The sequence below is a fragment of the Sphaeramia orbicularis genome, chromosome 5, assembly GCF_902148855.1.
Source record: "Sphaeramia orbicularis chromosome 5, fSphaOr1.1, whole genome shotgun sequence".
In the NCBI taxonomy this organism is placed as follows: Eukaryota; Metazoa; Chordata; class Actinopteri; order Kurtiformes; family Apogonidae; genus Sphaeramia; species Sphaeramia orbicularis.
In genome coordinates this window covers 37,649,397-37,674,706 of record NC_043961.1, presented here as the reverse complement: position 1 = coordinate 37,674,706, position 25,310 = coordinate 37,649,397, and the positions used below count along the sequence as shown (strand labels likewise).

The 25,310-nt window shown below is 38.2% G+C and overlaps 1 protein-coding gene across 1 annotated transcript; it reads left to right on the top strand.

Moving 5' to 3' along the window:
- The first annotated feature begins 1,121 nt into the window (after window positions 1-1,121).
- LOC115420097 (charged multivesicular body protein 4b-like) lies at window positions 1,122-24,291 on the top strand. Its single transcript, XM_030135326.1, has 5 exons — window positions 1,122-1,485; window positions 13,412-13,589; window positions 15,857-15,971; window positions 18,516-18,636; window positions 21,740-24,291. The coding sequence occupies exons 1-5, from the start codon at window positions 1,302-1,304 to the stop codon at window positions 21,799-21,801; spliced, it is 660 nt and encodes a 219-aa protein (XP_029991186.1). The 5' UTR covers window positions 1,122-1,301; the 3' UTR covers window positions 21,802-24,291.
- The last annotated feature ends 1,019 nt before the right edge of the window (window positions 24,292-25,310 follow it).

Sequence of the window (25,310 nt, the reverse complement as noted above, 5' to 3'; positions counted from 1 at the left end):
ATAAATATATATATATATATATATATATATATATATATATATATATATATATATATATATATATATATATACTTTATGTATAATTGAGATAGAATTTTTGACACATCTGCACACTCATGTTATGTTACTGTTTGTTTAGTGCACATTATATTACATTACAATGTATTAGGTTCTTGGAGACTTAACTTTCTGTCCACAAAAAAAAAAACAATCAAAAACATTCAACATTAACATATCTTAAGATGTATCTTAAGATATGTTAATTTTGAATGTTTAATAAACTTAAAGATGAAATGTTTTTTCATGAGTGGAGTTTCAACTAAATAAATTCTTTTATTCTTGGATTCTCTGGAAAATACCTTGTTTTTTGACCTTAAGAAAAGTTAACAGTTTATACACAGATGGCAAAGATGGCAGTGATGTTCATTAAATACATTCACTGCATGGTCCAAAATACAAAAGGTAGATAATTACTGCAGTGATTAATATGTTTCTGATTCAGTAAGTTCTTTAATTCTAACTGATGCAGTGAGTAGCTTCTCATTTTATCAGTTTGATAGAGAACATAAAGACTGGACTGTGTCTCAATGGAAAAAGGTCATATGGTCTGTCTGATGAGTCCACAATAACCCTGTTTTTGAGTGATTTCAACTTACAGATCACAGAGGAGCTACAAATGCACAACACATTTAATACCAGGTGGAATATTGGTAAAACTGCACTTACTTCTCTTGAGACATTTCAGGTTTTTCATATTTGTTCAGGTTATTCACATTTTTAATGAGAGGATTATTATAAAATGTAATTTTTGTTTTTAAACTGCCATTGACCATTTCTACTTCTGCCATTCCTCCTTCTGATCCTTGGGTGAACTCCCTTTTACTGGTGACAGCTGCTTGGGCTGAAGGTAGAACGTTTACTTCATTGTCACTGAATTCCTACTTTAATTCAAGAACACTACAGGGCATTATTCCGCTACTACTTCCTCCCCCATCGGTGCGCATATCTACATGACTTCGTTCCAAACTGCGGACTTTCCCGTTCGCTCATTTTCCCGGGATTTAAAATGTGTCACGCATGAGTCACGTACCGCTGACGTAATGACATCACGAGGCCCGTCTGGAAAAGCGGAAGAAGAGACAAAAACAACAACAGCAGCAACGGCGGCAGCCGCGAGACAGCCACGACTGTTTGGCAAATAAGACCACAGAGTAATTTAACGATTACCCGAACAGTAAACGCGAGCATCGGTAATCTGCACACATTTATTAGACCCGTTATTGTTTACATTTTATCCCAAAATGTCGTGGATGGGTAAGTTATTTGGCAGCGGGGGTAAGGGTGGGAAAGCGCCGACACCCCAGGAGGCTATCCAGCGACTCAGGGAGACCGAGGAGATGTTAGCCAAAAAACAGGAGTTTTTAGAGAAAAAGATCGAGCAGGAACTCCTCACGGCGAAGAAAAACGGCACGAAAAACAAAAGAGGTGAGCACAACCTCCTCCGGGGACTGGTTTGTGAAATGTTGGTGCGTGTGCTGGGTTAGCCCGCAGGCTAAGACACCGGGAAGTTATGTGAAATAAGTACGACTCCATCTTTAAATGTCAGTTTTAAAGCTGCCACATGTACTGTTCAATAAAATAAGCACACAGAAACACAGCAGAGCAGCCTGGCACCAGGAACACCCGAGTTAGACTAGTTTAGAATTTGTTGAGCCCTCAAACAAAGTAAATGTTTCAAGATCACGAACTTGGTCGCTAATTTAAAAAAAATTCAAGAAAAAAAACATCTTTTTACGAAGGTGTCATTTTCAACATGATTTTATGTGTTGTAACCTCTTGATAAATACTTATACTTTATATGTAATGTGTTTTCAAGGAAATTACACATACACGAAAACAGTCAAACGTATTTAAATCCTTCAAACATAAGTTAGGTTTAAACCAATAACTAAAAGGAAAAGGTAACTGAAGACTAACCAGTTTGTGCCCTCTCTACTCCAAAACAATGAAACAATAGCTGAAGTTGCCACATAATGTCACTGGTAAGTTTTTATATAGTTTTGCAGTGGTGCAATGATTTTGAAATTCTGAGTCAATTTTACTGATAGTTTGCACATTTGTTATTTTCTGTTTGTGTGCTTTTGTTTGTGTGTTTTTATTGTTTTTAAGTTATCTATTTAGTGCCAGAGAAATATGTTTTCATAAAAAAATAGACAACTGAATCATTTTAAAGTCCTTCAAACTTTCATTACATTACCTTTAAATGACATAACTGTATGTATTACTCAACATTTTCCATAATACAATAGAACAACAACAGCATCAGCCCCTGCCATCGGCGAATATGATCTTAGTTACTGATAGTTCATGAGGCCATACTGATGTTTGGTCAGTGTGCATAAACTTGGCATTATGTCAAGACAAGTCACTCATGCTGTCAGAGGGAGAAGTTTTAATTATACAAGTGAATGCATATGATGCCTGCCGTAACAGATTAAGATCAAGGTTGAGACCAAAACAAGTTTGGATGCTTTTTCGAAGCGTTTTTTTTTTTTTTTTGCTGCAATGCTCTAAAGGCATGTGATTGATAAAGAGCATTCAGCAACCAAAAAACTCAGTTTAGATTCATACATGAATTATATGTCGAGATGAGGGTAAATAATTTTCAGCGTAGCGATAAGTCAAATTTTTCTATAATCATACAATGTATGCCATCATCTCGCACAGCCCTACTCACTATAGGGTGGTATCAACAAGTTCATAAGAGACCTGTCAATCAGCTCTTTATCAACTCATTGCCAAATGACTTAGGATCTAAAAACTATCCCCCCCTTTTTTATCATTAATTACTGGACTGTTCTTTACAAACATTAATTTAAGATGAGTATACAGACTTAAACCTCATGACAGCTGCACAGTTTATGGAAAAAAATCATATTGTGATTTGTGGTTTTGATCTGAATCTGCTTCTGTAATGTTGAAGTAGTTTTTTTATTTTTATTAAGAAACTCAAAGTTGTATAAAAGCAAACTTGAAAACAACACTACATGAAACTGTCATTTTGCACTTTTATACAGTACCTCTCCTTGCTCAATGTTGTTAACTTCAAAACATCACCAGATAACTGCAGTTTGATCACCCTAAATCCTCCTTTTAAAATGCGGCCTCGTGCTGTTACATAATCGTTGATATTGCAGTTACGATTGCAGTTTGATTTATTGTGCAGCCTTAACCTGTACAGTGCATTGTAATGACTTTCAGACGGAACTGACCAAGTCTTAAGGACAGCGCAATTAGCACATTATGTTCAAACCAGTATGTGATCATGTTAAACAGATATAACACTGTGGATGCTGTCATGAATTGGGTGATTACGTGGAAAGGAATCACTATGCAATCTGCACAGCTCTGACTCAAGAGATCATCTATTTACTTTTCTTGTTCTTCTGCAGTTTAGATGCATTGTTCCATTAGAGCAGGGCGAACAGTCTTGGGCAGTGACACTCCTTGTTTGTACACAGACTGCTCTTTCCTGTTTGCAGGACAGAATGGATCATAGTGGGGGCAGCAACTGAAATAGTGACCACAACAAAAAGTCCCATGTGACACATTTTGGAGAACACATGGCCAGATAGAGATGGCATACGAATACCACATGGACAACAGGCTCTCTCCTCACATTTATATTTGATGTTAAGTGGAGCTTTTCAGTCTAGTGTAACCTAAAACTGAGTGGAGATTAAATAAGAGATAGCAACACCAAGAAATGTATTAGACCATTTAAAGACACCGCTTCTTAGTTTAAGCTGCACAAAAATGTCTCTGACCTTAATTCCAGAACTAAGACAATGGAAAACAATACAGAGAGAGCATTGTGGACAGAGGAAATTAAGGATTTCAAACAGCTGACATTACAGTCCCTTCTTTTTGAAAGACTTGGACTCAGTTGATACAAACCATATGTTTTCATCCTCTGCCATTTTTATCACATTTTCTCTTAAACCAGGATTCATTTCTCACAGCACATCTTTGAAATGTATTCAGATTAAAGTAAAACTTTTTTCACTTGATCTATGTGTAAAAGTTTGTGGTATTTAGATTGCATATATATATATATATATATATATATATATATATATATATATACACACACACATGAGCTGTCAAAATTAATACGTTAACGGGGATTAATCCATCATCATGATTAATCTGATTAAAAATTCCAAAAAATGGTGGTCCTACATCAGACACAATTACAGAAGTTTGAGGCCATTGTCACAATCAAAGACAGCCTTGGATAAAATTCTGATAGTGTAATGACCAGTACGATCATTCGTGAAATGATACACTGATCAACACAGTAGTTATGTTTATGTAGTTGCAACTACTAATGTAGTAGGCTCCTTTGCAAAACTGTCATTTGGAGTTGTCCAGTTTTGTCACATCACACAACCAGGTGCTTGTTCGCTTTCCTCCTGGTTGTATTATTTAACGCATTAACTCCCATTTTGTAACAATGTGATCAGGAGCTTAGCAGAATTGTTTACAACAAACAATGTGTATCAATCATGTTTAATTTTAGTACGTTTACCTGTATCATAGAGTTTCATCAGGTGTTAACCATTGCACAGTCAGTGTACATGTTGTACCCGAGGCTGTTATATCCCTGTCATACAGTGTGGCTAGCTTAGAAGACTGCTGAAATCTCACAGTCTGTCAGAGCCTTTAAAGAGGCCGCAGTTAGAAAAGTGTCTACGTGTACATACTGTACATATAGTGTCCAATTATCTGTTACTTTCTTGGCTGGTACATATTTACACACCGACTATTTACAGGGCATGTTGGGCAGCTGGGGGACGTGTGATGCAATAGCACCTCCTTTCCTTGAAAACCAACAAACTCTACAAACTATGTGCTCACCTCAAACTGGTTTTAAAAGTCTCATTCTGTGTATGTTCAGCTTCCACAAGCAGAACCTGATTTTCAGCATAGTCTGTCCTTTCAGGCGTCCAACAGAGCAGAAGGCTGTAGTGTGAGGGTGAACAATTATACAGAGCTTGTAAATTCCTCATAGCAAACATACCAAACCTACCTGATAACTGCTTGCATGATGCTTCTGCTTAGTTTCACTGCTTGGTGTTTCAACATTTCACAGCTACACGTGGCCTCCTGATGGACATCAGATATTTTAATAAGCCTATTTTGCTGCAGCTCTTAACCCATAAAGGCTCAGTGCTACTTTTGTGGCAGCTACCAAATGAATTTTTCTCTATCTAGCATTTCTTAAGTGACTTATCACCATTTAATATAATATTATTTTCTGTAGTTTGCATCTTTCAGTGAAAGTCTGGTATTTTCCTATATTTAATTCACTGAACATGTAGATGTTCATAAAGGCTGAGAGGAAAGTTGAGGTTTTATTTAAAAAAAACAGACACAACTCAAGAATGAAAGACTTTTTCAGCAAAAATATCAGTAACTGAATGTAAAAACAATTCTCTTCATCCACTGTCATTGATCCAACTCCATGGGTTTTAATGATGAATCAATGTTGTAGAAGAGGACTGTGTTTCCGCGTGGACTACAGAGCCTCTGAACGTCCAAATGGATCATATCTGATGACCATGAAAAGATGACAAACTGCATTTTACACCAATTATTTACATGTATTGATAGGATTAGAGGATCAACAGGTATTAAACAGTTTAGATCAGTAGACAATTTTGTTTGCCAGCAGCTGTTTCTGTATTTGAGAGTTAAGTATGCAAGTGATTATTCTCTCCATATATTTATTATTTGACTATTACTGGTTTTTAGATTATTCAGTCAGTCATATTGGAATGTAAGTTAAACCAGAAATATTTGATGCATTAGTTCAAAATAATTGTTGCACATTTACCTTTAATTAATTAATAAATTGAGTTGAGAAAGAACACAGCAGCCACTAATGTTGTCTCAGCTGCTAATGTTCTATTTTTTCTAATCTGCTGTTCTTAATTCTGTAAAATTACAGATGAATTAGATTCAAATATCTGATTTCTCATAAGAAGATAAAAGAGTGAATAAAAGAGGAAGAGTCTGACTGAATGAATTCTGAAAACACTTATGGGACTGGCCAAGCAAGTAACGGAGTGAGAAAGCACTGTGCAGCAATACTAATCATTCCATATCTGTTTTTTTTTAATTAATTTAACAGCAACCATAATAGCTCAAATTTTAGGTCTAAGCAAGAACTTTAACTTGCCATTAAGGAATAATAACCAAATATTTAATAGAAACATGAATTAATCGTCATTGACAAAGTAACAGAGTGAGGAAAAATATACAGCAGTTATTCAAGGTTTGGAAAAAATGCCAAAAAAGTGCAAGGAAAGTGCAAATATTTAGCATACCACACGTTTCTTAACATATGAGAGTACATTATGTCCAAAAGTGAAACTAGTATCATTTTTAAATAGTTTTAAAAGACATTAATTCATGGTAACGGAGTGAGAATCCAAAATAGTAATGGAGTGAGGTGTTCGTTCAGTGTGATCCACAATCATAATAATCAGATTTTATTAAGATACTGATAAAATTATCAGTTTTTGGCCACATGTGTTTCATCACTATATTTAATACACATCTCTCTGTTGTTTTTTATAATAAATAACATTCAAAATTATTATAATATTTGATTGTTTTGAAATATATATTAATATATAAATATTGTTTTAGAGAAAAAAGAAAATGACCCTGATGTTCACTTTTGCTTGGCCAGGCTCATACTAGTCAGCAGCCATTAATAATGGCTTTTCCTCCTTATAAAAGTCATCATTGTAAGACACTGTGCAGTGAGTAAGTGATCTGTAGGACAGAGGCGTACTACAGGTCAAATGCAGGGTCAGATCATGACAGTGACTGGAGAAATCAGAGGGAAAGGTTATGGATCCTGCTCTGTGAGCCACATAATCTGATAATGATTTATGTGATGTTGGGTAACTGCGTTATCAGCACAGGAATAGGACCAGTTCCTGACATAATCTGATCAAACCGGAGCTGTCAGCTGTCGTCTGGCTCCTGGTGGACCCAACTGACCACACACACTTCACTCACAAATGTATGAGTGTCTTTGTGGAGTTGCATGTATATTTAGATGGATATTTTGGCCTGTTCTTACAGCTTTAAATGTGTGTTTTTAAAGGTTTAGACTATTTTGCAGAGCAATGTGACAAATATGTCAATATTATGTCTAATTATCACCATAAATATTAAAAAAAAAAAAAAATTGTTTAAATGGTGATTTATTTTTTATTTTTGGTCCTAAGCACTAAGCACTTTAGATCCTTTGTGAAATTTACATGTAGAAAAATCAACACAATTAAAATGCTAAAAACATTTTTGAACATCAGAATAAGAAGAAATGAAATTAAACAGTCCTCAAAGAATACTGCATCCTTTATTTGACAATGTAAACAACAAAAAGAGTAAAGACAAAAAATCTGTGTTATGGTGACGAATATGTATCAACATCTATTGGGAAATACGCCAATGGTCAACAGATGTGGGTTTTTCTGTGGTCAGTACAAATTATTTAAAGAGCAGTACATGTAATGCTGATTTTTGGATCCAATAAAATACAACCGTTGAGGCGGTTTATAACAATTGGAACAGTAGGATTTTTTTTTTTTTTTCAGCAGTTGACTGGAAGAGTTGAGATGTACTTTCACCATAGCTGTTTGAGCAAATATAAATACAGAATATGTATTTTAGCAGATTGAGTTTATGCTTTATAATGAATTTATTTTAAAGAAAATTTATCAAGGTAATTGGAGAAATTGATCTTATTTTCTATTCATAACAGAAGATGGATGAATCAAAGTTTTAGCATACCTAACTACAGTATTCAACACTTAGCAGTGTCTCATTTGTTTCTCAAAGAAAGTGGAATTTACAAATTATTCTGCATTCTTTTTTTTTCAATTATTACTTAGCTAATGTTGGGAAATTATAAGCCAGTGTTGATTTTCTCAAAATCGCTAATTGATCTCTCTGTTATTAAAGTTCAGTGTGTCATTGAGTGTCCTCCAAAAACAGCAAAGCAAACACCTCTGCATGTGTGTCCAGTTATGGTTAATTATTCAATAAATGACAGACAAAGTTGTAACTCTTTTAAAAACACATTTTCATTTATTTTAAACTCTAAATCCATTCTGTAGACTGCTGGCTCTTATAGCTTGAACTTTTTTTTCTAGCATTTATTGAATAATTAATCATAGCAGGACACATAGATGCAGAGGTGCTTGCTTTATCGTTTTCAGAAAATTAGACATGTTTCAAGTATGTTGAGTTGTCTCCCTCAGCAGTATTTTCAGTTTATGTTAAGACTACAGCAGCCAGAGTAGGGATGGGAATCGAGAACCAGTTCTGTTTAAGAACCGGTTCCCAGTAGCTCAATTCCTTGGAATCGTTTGCCTGCCTGCTTAATGATTCTACTTATTGATTCCGCCTTTGTTGCACATGTGTGATGACAGCACATGTACGTTGCATTGTTTTGGTTTAGAATGTAGCCAACATGGTGTTGAGGCAGAAATGCTCTAAAGTATGGCTATATTTCACGCAAAAAGATGACACCAGGGTCACTTGTAACACTTGCAACACCTCCATTTCTTCAAAGGGGGGAAATCCTTCCAGTATACTCAAACATTTGTCCACACAGCATGCAATTCATTTGCAGGAATGTCATGTGTTTGATACGCTACTTAGCAACGTTTGTGAATCTAGCAGCAGAGCAAACACCAAGGTGTCATTCGGGCCCAGTTCTAGGGGGGGCAACAAACGTCCTGCCTTCTCAAATAAAAGTTTCCGAAGGTAGGGAAAAGGAAAATCAGGTGCACAACAGCAGGAGACATAAAGGAATTAGTAAGACGTCTTAAGTTTCACTTTCACTTTGTACGGTCATATGGTTCAACAACCAATTCACTAACTGAAATGCAACTCAAGTTAACGTCTTAAGTACACTATATTGCCAAAAGTATTTGCTCACCTGCCTTGACTCGCATATGAATTTAAGTGACATCCCATTCCTAGTCTATGGGGTTCAATATGACGTCGGTCCACCCTTTGCAGCTATAACAGCTTCAACTCTTCTGGGAAGGCTGTCCACAAGGTTTAGGAGTGTGTTCATGGGAATTTTTGACCATTCTTCCAGAAGCACATTTGTGAGGTCACACACTGATGTTGGACAGAAGGCCTGGCTCTCAGTCTCCGCTCTAATTCATCCCAAAGGTGTTCTGTGGGGTTGAGGTCAGGACTCTGTGCAGGCCAGTCAAGTTCATCCACACCAGACTCTGTCATCTATGTCTTTATGGACCTTGCTTTGTGCACTGGTGCACAGTCATGTTGGAAGAGGAAGGGGCCAGCTCCAAACTGTTCTCACAAAGTTGGGAGCATGGAATTATCCAAAATGTCTTGGTCTGCTGAAGCATTCAGTTCCTTTCACTGGAACTAAGGGGCCAAGCCCAGCTCCTGAAAAACAACCCCACACCATAATCCCTCCTCCACCAAACTTTACACTTGGCACAATGCAGTCTGACAAGTATCGTTCTCCTGGCAACCGCCAAACCCAGACCCGTCCATCAGATTGCCAGATGGAGAAGCGCGAATCGTCTCTCCAGAGAAGGCGCCTCCACTGCTCTAGAGTCCAGTGGCGGCGTGCTTTACACCACTGCATCCGGCGCTTTGCATTGCACTTGGTGATGTATGGCTTGGATGCAGCTACTCGGCCATGGAAACCCATTTCATGAAGCTCTCTGCGCACTGTTCTTGAGCTAATATGAAGGCCGCTAATTTGAACACCTCAGCATCCGCTGACCCCACTCCGTCAGTTTACGTGGCCTACCACTTCGTGGCTGAGTTGCTGTCATTCCCAAACACTTCCACTTTCTTATAATACAGCTGACAGTTGACTGTGGAATATTTAGGAGCGAGGAAATTTCATGACTGGATTTGTTGCACAGGTGGCATCCAATCACAGTTCCATGCTGGAATTCACTGAGCTCCTGAAAGCGACCCATTCTTTCACAAATGTTTGTAAAAGCAGTCTGCATGCCTAGGTGCTTGATTTTATACACCTGTGGCCATGGAAGTGATTGGAACACCTGATTCTGATTATTTGGATGGGCGAGCGAATACTTTTGGCAATATAGTGTATCTAGTATTTACTGAATTTAAGTATATCAAGTAATCTACAATTAAATGTACTCAAGTAATGAAAGCAAAAGTACAAGTAAATGTTAATATCAACCAAAGTTGTTAAATATTACGCTGCTGCTTACATCAACAGATCATCAACAGGTTGAGTGTGGACTGTCGTTTGTGCTTGCTTATTACGTGATTAGGCCCAATGACAAGTCATCTTCCTGACTTTGTTGCAGTCCCTGTTAATCTCAGTGGTAAAAACATCAAATTTCCTTTAATTTATTTTACTAATGATACTGTGCGTTAAAAATGTATCAGAGTACAGGGTGAGTCAGAAAAAACGCTCTTTTCATTTAAAGAAATTGTACCACTGAAATGGAAATGCTTATTTTTCTTTTGATTATACAGTCATATTGATGTGGTTATTGAGCATGTCTGGCGATTGAATCATTGATTTATGGCATAGTATAACAGAGGGAATGTCCATTGTTTATTGTGCACCGAAATATCTGCCAACACAGTTTATGCCACCATGAATGAAATTGAAATTGTCAACCATTACAGCATGTTTACTCGCCATCAAAATGTTTTGTCTCAACGAAATCGTCCGGCACGACCTTCAACCTGGCTACCATTCAGATTGATGCAAATCTGAGCTCGTTGTCGCATCTCTAACACAGCTCTTCTCGCCATTCGTGTTCGTCGTAGGGCTTGGATTTCAGCCGTGATGTGATTTCGGAGTTCCTGAAGAGTTTGTGGAACAGTCTGATACACACGGTTTTTAAGATACCCCCACAAGAAAAAATCAAGGGGGTCAAGTCCGGGGATCTAGGTGGCCACTCTCTCTCCTGACCCAAACAGACAACTCGATGAGGAAATAATACCTGCAATCGCTGTGGTCTTGCCATGATGAAAACTCCCTGGGCACTGTCATGTAGGCCTATGTCCTGGGTGTGAAAGCAAAGCCCCGACTCCTGTAATTGTTGTCAATTTCAAGTTTGTTCACTGTGGCATACATTGTGTTGGCAGGTATTTCAGTGCCCAATAAACAATGGACCTTCTCTCTCTTATGCAATGCTATAAATCTATGACTACATCACCAGACATGCTCAATAACCACATCAATATGACTGTATGGTCAAAAGAAAAATCAGTGTTTCCGTTTTAGCAGTACAATTTCTTTAAATGGAAAGAGCGTTTTTTTCTGACTCACCCTGTAGAAGTGTCTTACAGTAGGGTGTCTTACAACAGCTAGATTTGGTGGGGATTTTTTATTTTATTTTTTTGCTTTGGTTCTTGGTTATTACCTTTGTCCTTTTCTATTGCAGTTAAAGGTTAAGGTTAAATGTTAACTTGCTTTATTATCCCTGTAGGGCCATTCAGTCTCTGCATTTTACCCATCCTAAAATGGACACACTATCTAGCATTAGCATTAGCACAGATTAGGAGCAGTGAGCTGTTAGTGAAGGTACTTAGGAACAACTCCAGATCTCCAGATCAGTACTGTGGTCAGAGAACAGGAGAATTAAGCCGTATTTGGCTGTTTTTAGCTCACCAGCTGATAGGCTATTGTGAAGGTGCTCTGTCCTGCACCGTCTTTGTTGTTGTCATTGTCATCTTTGTCAAACAAAGATCTCTTCAACAAATTTACTGGTCAGAAAATGGTTAGAGATATCAATATAGTTGCTATTGAGCACTGATAGGAAGTCATATATGGACTTTCATTTGGGTCTATGACCGGTGACCTTGAAGGGTCAAACTCCACCAATATTTAGCTTTCAACAATCTTTTTCTCCGAGCACTCACTGTACAACTACCTGTGTCCGAGTGTCTCCCTGGACTTTCACAAACAAATGCATTCTCCCTAAACTGAACATCACCCCAGTCAACCACAGTACCATGGATGTGTTATTGTACATCTTAAATGCTTTTAAATAGCTTACTATTTCATCAAAGTGTTTGAGGCTCGTTAATGTACATCATGTCATTATCATCATATTCCAAATCATTATTATTGTTAATAATAATAATAATAATAATAATAATAATAAGGGGTAAAAGCCGGCTGAAACAAGGCTATGAGAAAAGTCTGGGAACACTTCGTACGTGACACAGCCTAGAAAACTGTCATGTGCCAGATCTGTAAACTTAGCGTAGTGTACCATGTGACCAATTCAACTAGGGGTTCTGTCAGGTAACTTACTTTAGAGCCCGTTGTCAAGTATGTGCGAGTACTAAGTCAGTGCTTCGTCATTCACTTCCAGCACCAGTAGTAGATTCGTTGTATTGTCCAATTACCTGGACTGAGATGGACTGGTCACTGACCCTGTCTAAGACGACACATTATTGGCCAGTGCTACGTCCTTAGGACAGTGGCAGAATGCTAAGCTTACTGCTGTACTCACTCACTGATTGCTGCTTGTTTACTCGCACTCAGTCACCTGGAATCAATGTGGATACATCACATCTTGCCGGCAGTGGCTGCTCCCCATAGGTTCTGCCCTCACTCGTAATTCACATAATTAAAAAGGTCCAATTTGGTGCATTCATGGTGATTTGTTTTTGGGGTTTTTTACTGAATTTGCGCCTCTTTTGCTTATAAGTAATACACAAAGTACAATTTATGTTGTAAGCAAGACCAGTACAGGACACATCAACACTAAAACTACGAGGACCATTCAATAAGTTCATGGCCTCACCCAGAACAGAACAACACAGACTGATAATTTATATTTTATTTTTCAACATAATCTCCATTTACAGCAATGCACTTGGTCCATCGATGTTCAAGCATCACTATCCCATCACGAAAGAATGTAACATCCTGTATTATAACAACCAGTATTTCTGGGTGAGGCCATGAACTTACTGAACGGCCCTCGTAAACAAAATGTCAACTAAAGCTTAGCAGTCTTATACTACTGATATACTCATAAAATGTAAAATAAATAAAAAAAGATTGAATTGCTAAATAAAACTTAAACCTGAGTGATTTTATTCACTTCTAACACAATGCCAACTGGTTTAGCACTTTAAGTATGTACATTTTCATTTCACTGACATTAGGAACTCAGTTCATACATTTTTGTTGCATCCACACTGGTGTACAACCTGGTGGCCCATGTGCTTTCACACCCATCTTTGGGAACTGAACTGCTGGAGAAGCATTTTACTAGTGTAGCTAATGTAGCTTTTTGACTGTTGTTCACCGTCTCATCTCCTCTCTGTGCAGCTGCCCTACAGGCCCTGAAAAGAAAAAAGCGCTACGAGAAGCAACTGGATCAGATCGACGGGACGTTGTCGACCATCGAGTTCCAAAGGGAGGCGCTGGAGAACGCAAACACCAACACAGAAGTGCTTAAGAATATGGGCGTTGCTGCACAGGCAATGAAGGCTGCACACCAAAACATGTAAGAGATGAGCTCTGGACAAGAGTATGGCTTCCACTTTATGTGTTAGTGTGCATTTATCATACATTGAAAGGGCCCTTCAGCCTTTAAATATCATCTGGGTTTAAACTGGGGTTTTCTTCAGGCTGTACACAGGAGGCTGTGTTTTCCATAAATATCATTATTTCTTTTTGCTGAGCCATAGGGTGAGCATTCCTCCTAACAAAAACCCTTATTTTGATACATCTACACTGCAGCTAATAACATAAAACAGATGTCCCAAATCAAGAGCCAAAGGCTAAGACTTGACTTTGTTCTGCTCGTCTTAAACTTCTCATTGGTGATTAAATTAAATCCCCAGGAGATGCCGGCAACTGAGATTTATTTTCAGCAAAAAAATCTGGGTGCAATTCAATGTCACCAAGCTAAACCAGAACTACTCTGACCAACAGGGCTTGTCTTTGTCCTGATATTCATCTCAGAACTGCTGTTTTTCACACTTACTGATCATTATACCCTCAACTGCCCATAGAGCAGTGGTAAATAGTAATGCCAGGAATTCCGTCCGTCTGTCCATTTGAGATTTTTGTCCAAAACAATTTCTCTAAGGCTGTTGACTCCGGGTTGGAGAAGAGTTGCTACCCCAAGTAGAGGAGTTTAAGTATCTCGGGATCTTGTTCACAACTAAGGGAAGGATCGAAGGAGAGATTGAAAGGTGGATCGATGCAGCGTTGGCAGTACTGCAGATGCTGTACCAGTCTGTTGTGAAGAAGGAGTTGAGCCAAAACGCGAAGCTGTCGATTTACCGGTTGATCTGTGTTTCAGTTTTTGGATTCTTTATCAATTTTTCGCAAATTTGAACTCAGAAAATTTGTCAAATAGGAAAATGCATCCAGTCAGACTATTCAGCCAATTCTGCAGACAGTGTGATCAGATTGAAAGTCAGGACTCGGGCAGAATTATGTTTGTCTTGGTTTGACTGAACCTAGGACAGTAATTTAGTTTAATCTTATTTACAGTTATCTTGAATTTAAATTTCAAAATTAATCCCTGACTAGGCATGGGTGTTGGTGAGCAGGAGGGTATTTTGTTTTGTTTTCCGCACACATACATGTTTTTTATACATGATAGATATTGCGTGGTGACCTTTAACACATATTTTAAATCATCATCATCATCATTCTCCTTCCAAGTCTTCATTATTTCATTTCCAGAACATTCAATGAGGGTTAATACTGCTGTTTTCCAACTTATGTACCAATGCATTTTCAAACATTTTCTTATCACTACTCCTTTGTTTTGCAGCATAATAATAATTGTAAGGAAAGTATCAACTTAAGTACATCACCCATCTGAAAAAAATGTACTGCAATAACAATGGTCGTTTCCTCTGTCTCTTAGTCAGTTAAGGGTTAAATTAGGGATGCACCGATACCGGTATCAGGTCCGATACTCAGTGTATGTACTTGTACTCATAAAAGTACTCAGATACAACCGTACCGATACCACTTAAGGCAGCATGACATTCACAGTTAAGTGCAGCAGGTACGTGGCAGAGGAGTAATGTCTGCAGTGTGGAGATTTAACTGAATAAAACAACGGTGACAAAAGTATCACTGACTGCAAATAACATTAAAGACACAGACAGATATGGACGGAACGTTCTGTCCATTCTCTACATACATTCCATCAGTTTTCCAGGTGCTTGCCGGATGCGTACCAAGGCAGAGAATACCACCAGGAACTGTGGAGGTAGCATATCTTTTCAAAGAGCGACTGTGTGAGTTAGTGAAAAACTACTGACATATTTATGACAGCTACCCTCATCAATATCAACATTAGTATCCACATTAGTGTTACCTCTGTCATCTCCATGTTTATTATTACTGACTATCTTCTTCTCAAAAATCTTTACTTTTCTTTGTGGTATTTGTCCAGTATGGTTAATTAAGAGTGGCGCCCCCTGGTGGATTGACTGAGAAACGCTCATTCCAATGCATTAAATGTCAGTAGCAGCACTTCGTTACAGTCAGGCTAATGACAACGACAATAAAATACATTTTTAAAAGTAACTAAGAACTGTAATGGTATTATTAAGTACTCATATCGGTACTCGGTATCATGCAAGTACTCAAATGTAAGTATTTGTACTTGTTCTCTGTCTGGAAAAAAGTGGTATTGGTGCATCCCGAGGTTAAACTGACTTGGAAAAACTGTGAACATACCTGTTAATATACAGGCATGTTTTTATGCATTTGTATTTTTCTCATTACCTTCCTATCATACAGGGACATTGACAAAGTAGACGACCTGATGGCAGAAATCACAGAACAGCAGGAAGTGGCCCAGGAAATCTCAGACGTCATTTCCAAACCAATCGGCTTCGGAGAAGAATACGACGAGGTGAGAGTGCACGCTGTAGGAAAATACTGAAACTACTGATAATTTTCTTACTCAGGCAAATGTTTAAGATATACTGTGGATGGAAGAACTAAAGAAATATTCTACAAAAGAAAAAGCAAGCACTTTTCATTAATAAAAAGACATTAAAATATTTGGTTACAGGTACAGTAGTTAAACTGAGATCACTACTATTCAGTAAGAATCAGGAGATTTAAGATCAAGTTTATGAAACAAAAGGTAGGAGTGTAATGATTTTCAATAAAGTTTAGTATTTTGTTTGAGGGCTCACGCTTGAAGCCAACACTTCACTGCTAAGACCTGTAATTCCTCCAATGTCCACTTGAGGCTGCTCTAAAAGGGAGTCCCCATAGGTACCCAAAATAAACATTTTTACAGCCTGGTACAAAAAACATTTTGGTTTCTGTTGTTAATTCTCCTGTTGATGATGACTATAACAGGGATAGATTGTTCTGTAACTCACCCATATGAATTATAAGAAGGTTTTGTTGAATTAATGCAGAATTAGCAGCATGGCAGCTTTGAGTGACAGGAGAGCATTGGCTGTCTGCTGAGTTAGTTTAGCTCAGAGCTCCTGTCCTTTTTGCAGCCATATCCGTATTGGAAACATGGTTTACTTTTATAGCTATTAGGCCTGTAACGGTACACAAAATTTTCAGTTCGGTACGTTTTCAGTTTTCAAAGCCACGGTTCGTTTTTTTTTTTTTCGGTTCGGTTCGGGAAGAAAGAAAACCCCTCAAAATGTCTATTAATGCATTTATGAATTTTTTTTAACATTTTTTCCCCCAATTTTTGGAAACAATAGAATATAGAAAAACAGGAATAATATAATTCTGCTGCTACAAATCAAATAGAAAATAAAATAAATTATTAATATTACTAAATGTATTTTAAACATTAGTATTGCACTTTTCCCTGAAAGGTAGTTTCAAACAAACAAGAAAAATCTAATCACAGTTCTGTCAGTTCACATTCTGCATAAAAATAACAAAAAAATTCCACATGAAGTGCAACATTATTCTGCTGAAACAAACTGAAGAGAAACATTGACAACACAATGAACCAAATTATTTATTTTAGGACAGAGAACAAACTGTATTGTGTGCCTGTGTGCACGTTCTTTTTTTTTTTTTTTTTTTTTTTTTTTTGTCGGAGCCGGGGGGTGGGGGGGGCACGCAGTTATATACTTGGGAGTGCGGTCCATAACTAACAACAAACGCTGTCGTGAAACTTTACATACTTTCAACGTTCTATTTATTCCTCTATTATACAGCGTGCGTGATAGACAGACAGAGACACACAGAGCTAGTGTAAGTGTTTTAGAACTACCGTAGTTCATAGGGGCCAGACAATGTCCGTCTTATTAACGTCTCTTTCCTCGTTGTTGTCTTTCACCTGAACCTGAACTGATCCAAACTGGACTGTACTGATGGTGGAGGGTCTTCAGTCTCTTCCTTCCAGGTTCACGTCATATTTGTTGTTTTTTTTAACCTTATATCAGCTGCTATTTCATATTTTGGGTCAATGTGTGCGTCCTTCCATATGTCCGTGTGAAACTTGCGCGGATTAAAAGTTCCGCATCGAACGACGTCTTTCATTCCTTTTTCTTTTTCTCATCATACTGTGCCATTTCGGTACAGCTGTGTACCAAACCGAACAGGTGTGTACCGAAACGGTTCGGTTTGGTTCGTGTACCGTTAGAGGCCTAATAGCTATAGCTGTGTTTTATCCAAAGCTGCTTTATTAAAGGTGCCCTGCCACACAAAACTGTTTTTACTTGTATTTTTTTTTTTTTTTTTTTAAATATGTTCGGTCCCTAGGTGTTTGTGTTATGTAGTGAATTTGAAAATGAACCACTTCCTCCTCTGTCTACTATTGCCACTGAAAAGAAACAAGCGGAGAAATCAGGTCAATTAGAAAAGCTGGTCAGACAAACATGACAAATTCATGGGGCCCAGCATTCGCGGGGGGCCCATAGAGCAGTGGAGGGGGCCCAGTGGATACAGGTTAGAAGTTATGAACATTCCGTGTAAGGTCTGACATACAAGACTGGCATAGAAGCCAGGAGTCGGACGTTCAAACCATGTTAAGTTTCATTTTCGGTTTCCGCCAGTTCCTCTACTTGTTGCACAGGGTAAAAGATACGGAAAAGCCAGGCTCTCATTGGCTAGCTGTTAGCCAATCAGAGTCAAGCAGATTAGCATGTTGAATATTCATGAGAACTGGTACAAATCGAGCTGAGTCTTCCAACAGGCTTTCTATACCACCTTAGAATGGCTTGAAACTTAGTAACCAAGGCATTTTTTTCCACAAAAAAGTCCATGGAAGAACTTCAGACATTTCCACAGAAGTAATGAAATATGTGTGGCAGGGCACCTTTAACATGTAAACACATTCGTGGAAACTGATTCTGTCTGGCCAGGCATAATCGGAAACATGATTGGTGGCAGAGGAATGTAACTCTACCCCTGCTAATGTGCTAATGTGGTGTATACTTCAGTGAAACTTGTCTGTGCATTTGATCAGGACGAGCTCATGGCTGAGCTGGAGGAGCTGGAACAGGAAGAGCTGGACAAAGGTCTACTGGAAATTGAAGGGGACGTCCCTCTGCCCAGTGTCCCATCAACATCACTACCATCCAGACCAGGTATGACATGACATTACACTTACCTTCACACCACCATTATTCATTGATGCAAACTTAGCATTTTTGTTGCTAGATTTAGCAACTTTTCAGACTACCCTAGCAACTTTTTCTTTTCAGAAACACCTGCCAACAAATTTAGCTACTTAAAAAAATTTTGGAAACATTTAGCAACTTTTTAAAACTGACAGTTCAGTGTCACTTCAGTACGGTGGCCCAGAGGTGCAACAGGCCAAAAAATTATCCACTAGACGAAAAAAATTATCTACTACAAGAAAAAAAAAGAGAACAGCCCAAAAAAATTATCCACTAGATGAAAAAAATTATCTACTACAAGGAAAAAAAGAGAACAGCCTAAAAAAATTATCCACGAGATGAAAAAATTGTCTACTACAAGAAAAAAAAAAGAGAGAACAGCCCAAAAAAATTATCCACTATAAGGAAAAAAAAGGGGAGAACAGCCTAAAAAAATTATCCACTTGACAAAAAAATTATCTACTGCAAGAAAAAAAGAGAACAGCCCAAAAAAATTATCCACTATAAGAAAAAAAAGAGAACAGCCTAAAAAAATATCCACTAGATGAAAAAAAAATCCCCTATAAGAAAGAAAAGAGACCAGCCAAAAAAATTATCCACTAAAGAAAAAAAAGAGAACAGGCAAAAAAAATTATCTACTAGCCCAAAAAATTATTCACTATAAGAAAAAAAAAAAAGAACAGGTGAAAAAAATTATCTACTATGAGAAAAAAAAAGAGAGCAGCCCAAAAAAATATCCACTATAAGAAAAAAAAAACATCATCCACCTTTTCAATTACGGGGGCGCTGTTTACCCGAAAGGTGCCTTGCTTTAAAATTAAGGCCACCACAAAAAATAAAAGGATAGGCTGAAAAATTTTAAGGCTTTCGGCTAATGTGGCTAATGCTAAGGAAGTACCCCACCGGAAGTGGAGGTCGTGCGCTAAAAAATAAAGTTATTTTAAAATATAGATATTTACATTAATATAATTTGCAAAGCAGTTAAATGATTAAATACGGTTCCAGTGTCTGCTCAAGGTTAGGCATGGGCGTTAAATGGTTAAGGTTAGGGTTAGGGTATGGTTGGGGTTAGTTTTCAGTGGTAAATGGCCCTTGTGTGCACTGTGTGAAGGCACTACAGTTGATGCTGCGAGGTGCCGTGGCACCTCGGCTGGTGCCGCGACATACCGCGGTACCACGGCTCGGTGCCAACCACTTGCCGTGGCACCGCAGTGCCGCAGCTCGGTGCCAGGTACCCCAGCACGGCACCGTGTACCATGGCTCGGTACCACAGCTCAGCTCGTTGCCAGGTGCCGAGGCACTGCGGTACCACGGCACACATCTTTATCTCCACAAAATGTCCTTCTTGATCTAGTGTTAGTGAAGACACTCCGTTTGAGTTGAGGAGGAGAGGTCTACCTGCAAACAAATGGGTGATGCCATGATAGTGGAGCTCCACAGGAAGCTCCTCTTCTCCTCCTCTCAAAATAAAATAACACAAAGTTGCCGTCAATTTTTCGCGTTAGCATTAGCTTAGCAACGAACCTTCACACAGTGCACACAAGGGCCATTTACCACTGAAAACTAACCCCAACCATACCCTAACCCTAACCTTAACCATTTAACACCCATGCCTAACCTTGAGCAGACACTGGAACCGTATTTAATCATTTAACTGCTTTGCAAACTATATTAATGTAAATATCTATATTTTAAAATAACTTTATTTTTTAGCGCACGACCTCCACTTCCGGTGGGGTACTTCCTTAGCATTAGCCACATTAGCCGAAAGCCTTAAAATTTTTCAGCCTATCCTTTTATTTTTTGTGGTGGTCTTAATTTTAAAGCAAGACACCTTTCGGGTAAACAGCGCCCCCGTAATTGAAAAGGTGGATGATGTTTTTTTTTTTCTTATAGTGGATATTTTTTTGGGCTGCTCTCTTTTTTTTCTCATAGTAGATATTTTTTTTCACTTGTTCTTTTTTTTTTCTTATAGTGAATAATTTTTTGGGCTAGTAGATACATTTTTTTGCCTGTTCTCTTTTTTTTTTTCTTTTAGTGGATAATTTTTTTGGCTGGTCTCTTTTCTTTCTTATAGGGGATTTTTTTTTTCATCTAGTGGATATTTTTTTTAGGCTGTTCTCTTTTTTTTCTTACAGTGGATAATTTTTTTGGGCTGTTCTCTTTTTTTCTTGCAGTAGATAATTTTTTTGTCTAGTGGATAATTTTTTTAGGCTGTTCTCCCCTTTTTTTCCTTATAGTGGATAATTTTTTTGGGCTGTTCTCTTTTTTTCTTGTAGTAGATAATTTTTTTCATCTAGTGAATAATTTTTTTTGGCTGTTCTCTTTTTTTTTCTTTTAGTAGATAATTTTTTTCATGTAGTGGATAATTTTTTTAGGCTGTTCTCTTTTTTTTTTCTTATAGTGGATAATTTTTTTGGGCTGTTCTCTTTTTTTCTTGTAGTAGATAATTTTTTTCATCTAGTGGATAATTTTTTTAGGCTGTTCTCTTTTTTTGTCTTGTAGTAGATAATTTTTTTCATCTAGTGGATAATTTTTTTAGGCTGTTCTCTTTTTTTTTCTTATAGTGGATAATTTTTTTGGGCTGTTCTCTTTTTTTTCTTGTAGTAGATCATTTTTTTCATCTAGTGGATAATTTTTTTAGGCTGTTCTCTTTTTTTTTTCTTACAGTGGATAATTTTTTTTGGGCTGTTCTCTTTTTTTTCTTGTAGTAGATAATTTTTTTCATCTAGTGGATAATTTTTTAGGCTGTTCTCTTTTTTTTCTTACAGTGGATAATTTTTTTTGGGCTGTTCTCTTTTTTTTCTTGTAGTAGATAATTTTTTTCATCTAGTGGATAATTTTTTTAGGCTGTTCTCTTTTTTTTTCTTGTAGTAGATAATTTTTTTCATCTAGTGGATAATTTTTTGGCCTGTTGCACCTCTGGGCCACCGTACTTCAGTGTATTGAGTGCTGTGGTTCGAATTCTGCACTCTGAACATTGTCCCAGTGGCTGATTTATATCAATGTCGGATTTACCTACTGGCAGTTATTAGAGGTTGTTTCTTCATTATTCTTGTTTTTCTTTTAGCCAAGAAGAAGGAAGAGGACGACGAAGACGACATGGCAGACCTCGCAGCCTGGGCTAACTAAACTAGCCATCCGTGCTAGCTGACTAGCGCCCCTCTCCTGTCTGTTTCTCTGCTACCAGGCTGTGTCCCAGACATCTGGAGGAGATACAGGGACTCTGGGCCGCTGGCATGCTACTCTGTTTTTAAGCCTACGTCCCAGAATCCTACCATACCCCGACCCTGAAAAGTATGCACTTGTGCACGTCTCTGAATGAAAGAATGAAGCCAAGCTTTTCTCCTCTGGTTACTGTAAGAATGTTTTTGCTTTTCTTGAGCGGTACACTCCTGTTTCTAAAAGAACAGAATGCACATGTCATGCCTCTAAAACCCTGGTGTAATCCATACTGAAGTTCTCTTTGAATAGAAAAGGTTGCACACTTAACACACAAGTGCATACTTCAGGAAAGGACTGTGTGGAGGAACAGAGGACGCGGCTTGTTCCTGGGAGGAATGTGAAGAATCAACAGATGTGTGAGGGGGGGAGGAAAAAAAAGCAAAAACCGAAAGACAACATAACTCAGCCATTTTTCTGCTTCCTGCATTGTAATCACCTGCTCTTCTATGATGACAGCAAAAGTGTTGTCTGCATCATCTCTGCTAAATCGACAGCAGTAAAAAAAGAAAAAATAAATAAATGTAGGACTTTTTCATGGACATGTCACTGTTAGATTTTGACACTGGTGGAAACATTTGGTAGGGGAAGGAAGCCATGGTTTGATCAATGCGTTCAGAGGCAGCCTCTTATCTCTTATTTGGCAGGTAAATGACACTAAAATGTGAACTGAACATCTGAGCCTGTCTAGGACTTGACTTTTTGCAGTGTCATCAGTAAGGCATTTAGTAGGGAACCTAAAGTAAAACTGCAACAGGAGAAGTTACAATCACAGTTTCTGACTATATTTCAGATTTTCAGGCAGACAAATGCAGCCTTTAGCTTGAACAAAGCACCTTAAACATCCAAACTCTGAAATAACCCTAGAAGAAGCTCATGTTTGTGTGTGATCCTTGTTTAGATGTAAACTGTGTGTTTTCCAGTTGTTTTTGGAGGTGTTGAAGTGGTTAAAGTATCCATTAATCCATGGAGAAGCAACGCAAGTAAATATTTTCCTATCTTGCTTATTCTGCTTTTGCTACCTCTGTAAATTACGAGCTCTGGGGCAATTTTGTCTGGATCAGATACAACAAGAACAAGCCGAACTTTGTTAAACTGCAGACTGGTTGAGTATAATCTAGGTCATTACCCATTTTTTCCATCTATAAACTCAGTTTAAAATGTGAGTTGCTGCATTTTCTGTTCCTACTCTCCACAGAGATAAATGAAATGCATATCTAAATAAAATTCTTTACTTTTAAACATATCCGTCTTTAACTTCAAGTACATTCCCGTCTCCTTTCTGAGAGCAATATTGCATCGATAATAAAAGACATACTTACACTGCAGCCAAAATGTGGGGAAATTAAACACTTGAATCAATTAATTTGCATTGACTTACACATGCACTTAAAATATAATTTGATTGTAGATTCAAATGAAATTATAATGCAGTTGTGTATTTTTAATAATTTGTTAAAAGTATATCAGTGTATAAGCACCACGAAAGATGAGAATTGGTGCTTTACAGAGTTGTTTACCTCAGATATCCTCTATAAACAACATCAGTACCGTAGCAGAACTTGAGGAGGGTGTTGAGTAAGTTGGAATCTGCAACTTCACCATTAGATGTCACTCAACGTCACATACTTCTAAATGCATCTGGTATAAATTTTTAATAGCACATATTACTTGCGATTATCATGCAAAGTATATTTGTTGGACATCATGTGTTGGACACTTTCAGTACTTTCTAATCAGTATATTAAGCCTGCTTCTGTGTATTTTTTTTGTTTACCTTTAAGATTAATTTTATTCCAAAAAGAAGGATTAATAAGGGCAATCTGAAAACAGGCTCATCATAATTGCTGTGTTTCACAGGATATGATTAGTTTTTGTTGCTCACACATCAGTAAAAGGACATTGTGTCTTTCAGAAACGTGTTAACTGAAATGGTGTATCTGCGGATGGATTTAGGATTATAACGATGAGAAGTAACTCAACAAATTACTGCCAGACAAGTAAGACAAGTAAAGAAATATACTTTGTTATTTTGAGATGATTGTCAAAAACAGAAATTATTTTTTTGTAACTCCAGTAAAGAGGTAACGTGTTAACCCAGAGTTAAACGATGACCTCTTATTACTGAATCTGAAGTATCCCATTTCCAGCACCTTGTCTGCCAGTGGTTTAACAGTGATGTGTTATGACAAAGTCCTACATTGGTTGACTTTAAAGGTGTGTGTGTGTGTGTGTGTGTGTGTGTGAGTGTGTGAGTGTGACATGTTTTTCAGCCTTTTGCCACAGTGACCTCTTGTGAATATTTAGTCAAACTGAGACGGTGAGTTCCATGTTTCTCCTTTGCCCTTGACTCACCTGTAGTGCAAACACGATTAAAGATTGAAAGATGAACTTGAAAAATGTTTTGTATCCATGTTGGTGTTTACAACATTACAATGAAAATTCAGTCTTCTGCTCCCCACTGAAGCGCTTCTCACGGTTGCTGTGGTTGCACTTCCTTTTTCTGGCAGCAGATACATTTTTTAGCGCTGCAACTGTCAATTAGATTATATTTTAAAAGGGAAGCAGACTCTGTTTGTGTGTGTTTTTCTCAGGCATTGCACAAAATCCAGAAAGAGCTGACTGCTGTAGTTTGGCATACTTATGTATTTCTGGTCAAGAAAGAGACTAGAACCTGGACCTTCAGCATGCACTGGGGCGGTTTGCAGCTAAGTGTGAAGCGAGTGGGATGAGGATCAGCACCTCCAAATCCGAGGCCATGGTTCTTGACCGGAAAAAGGTGGTCTGCCCTCTCCGGGTCAGTGGAGAGTCTTTGCCTCAAGTGGAGGAGTTTAAGTATCTTGGGGTCTTGTTCACGAGTGAGGGAAGGATGGAGCGTGAGATTGACAGATGCAGCATCTGGAGTGATGCGGTCGTAGTATCGGTCTGTCGTGGTGAAGAAAGAGCTGAGCTGAAAGGTGAAGCTCTCGATTTACCGGTCAATCTATGTTCCTACTCTCACCTATGGTCATGAGCTTTGGGTCATGACTGAAAGGACAAGATCCCGGACACAAGCGGTTGAAATGAGTTTCCTACACAGGGTGGCTGGGTGCACCCTTAGGGATAGAGTGAGGAGCTCAGCCACCAGGGAGGAGCTCGGAGTAGAGCCGCTGCTCCTCCACATCCAGAGGGGCCAGCTGAGGTGGCTCAGGGAATCTGTTTCAGATGCCTCCTGGACGCCTCCCTGGGGAGGTGTTCCAGGCATGTCCCACTGGGAGGAGACCTCGGGGAAGACCTAGGACACGCTGGAGAGAGTATGTCTCTCGGCTGGCCTGGGAATGCCTCGGGATCCCCCTGGAAGAGCTGGAGGAAGTGTCTGGGAAGAGGGAAGTCTGGTGAAAATGGCAAGTTGATAGGACCAATATTTTGGGAGATATTAG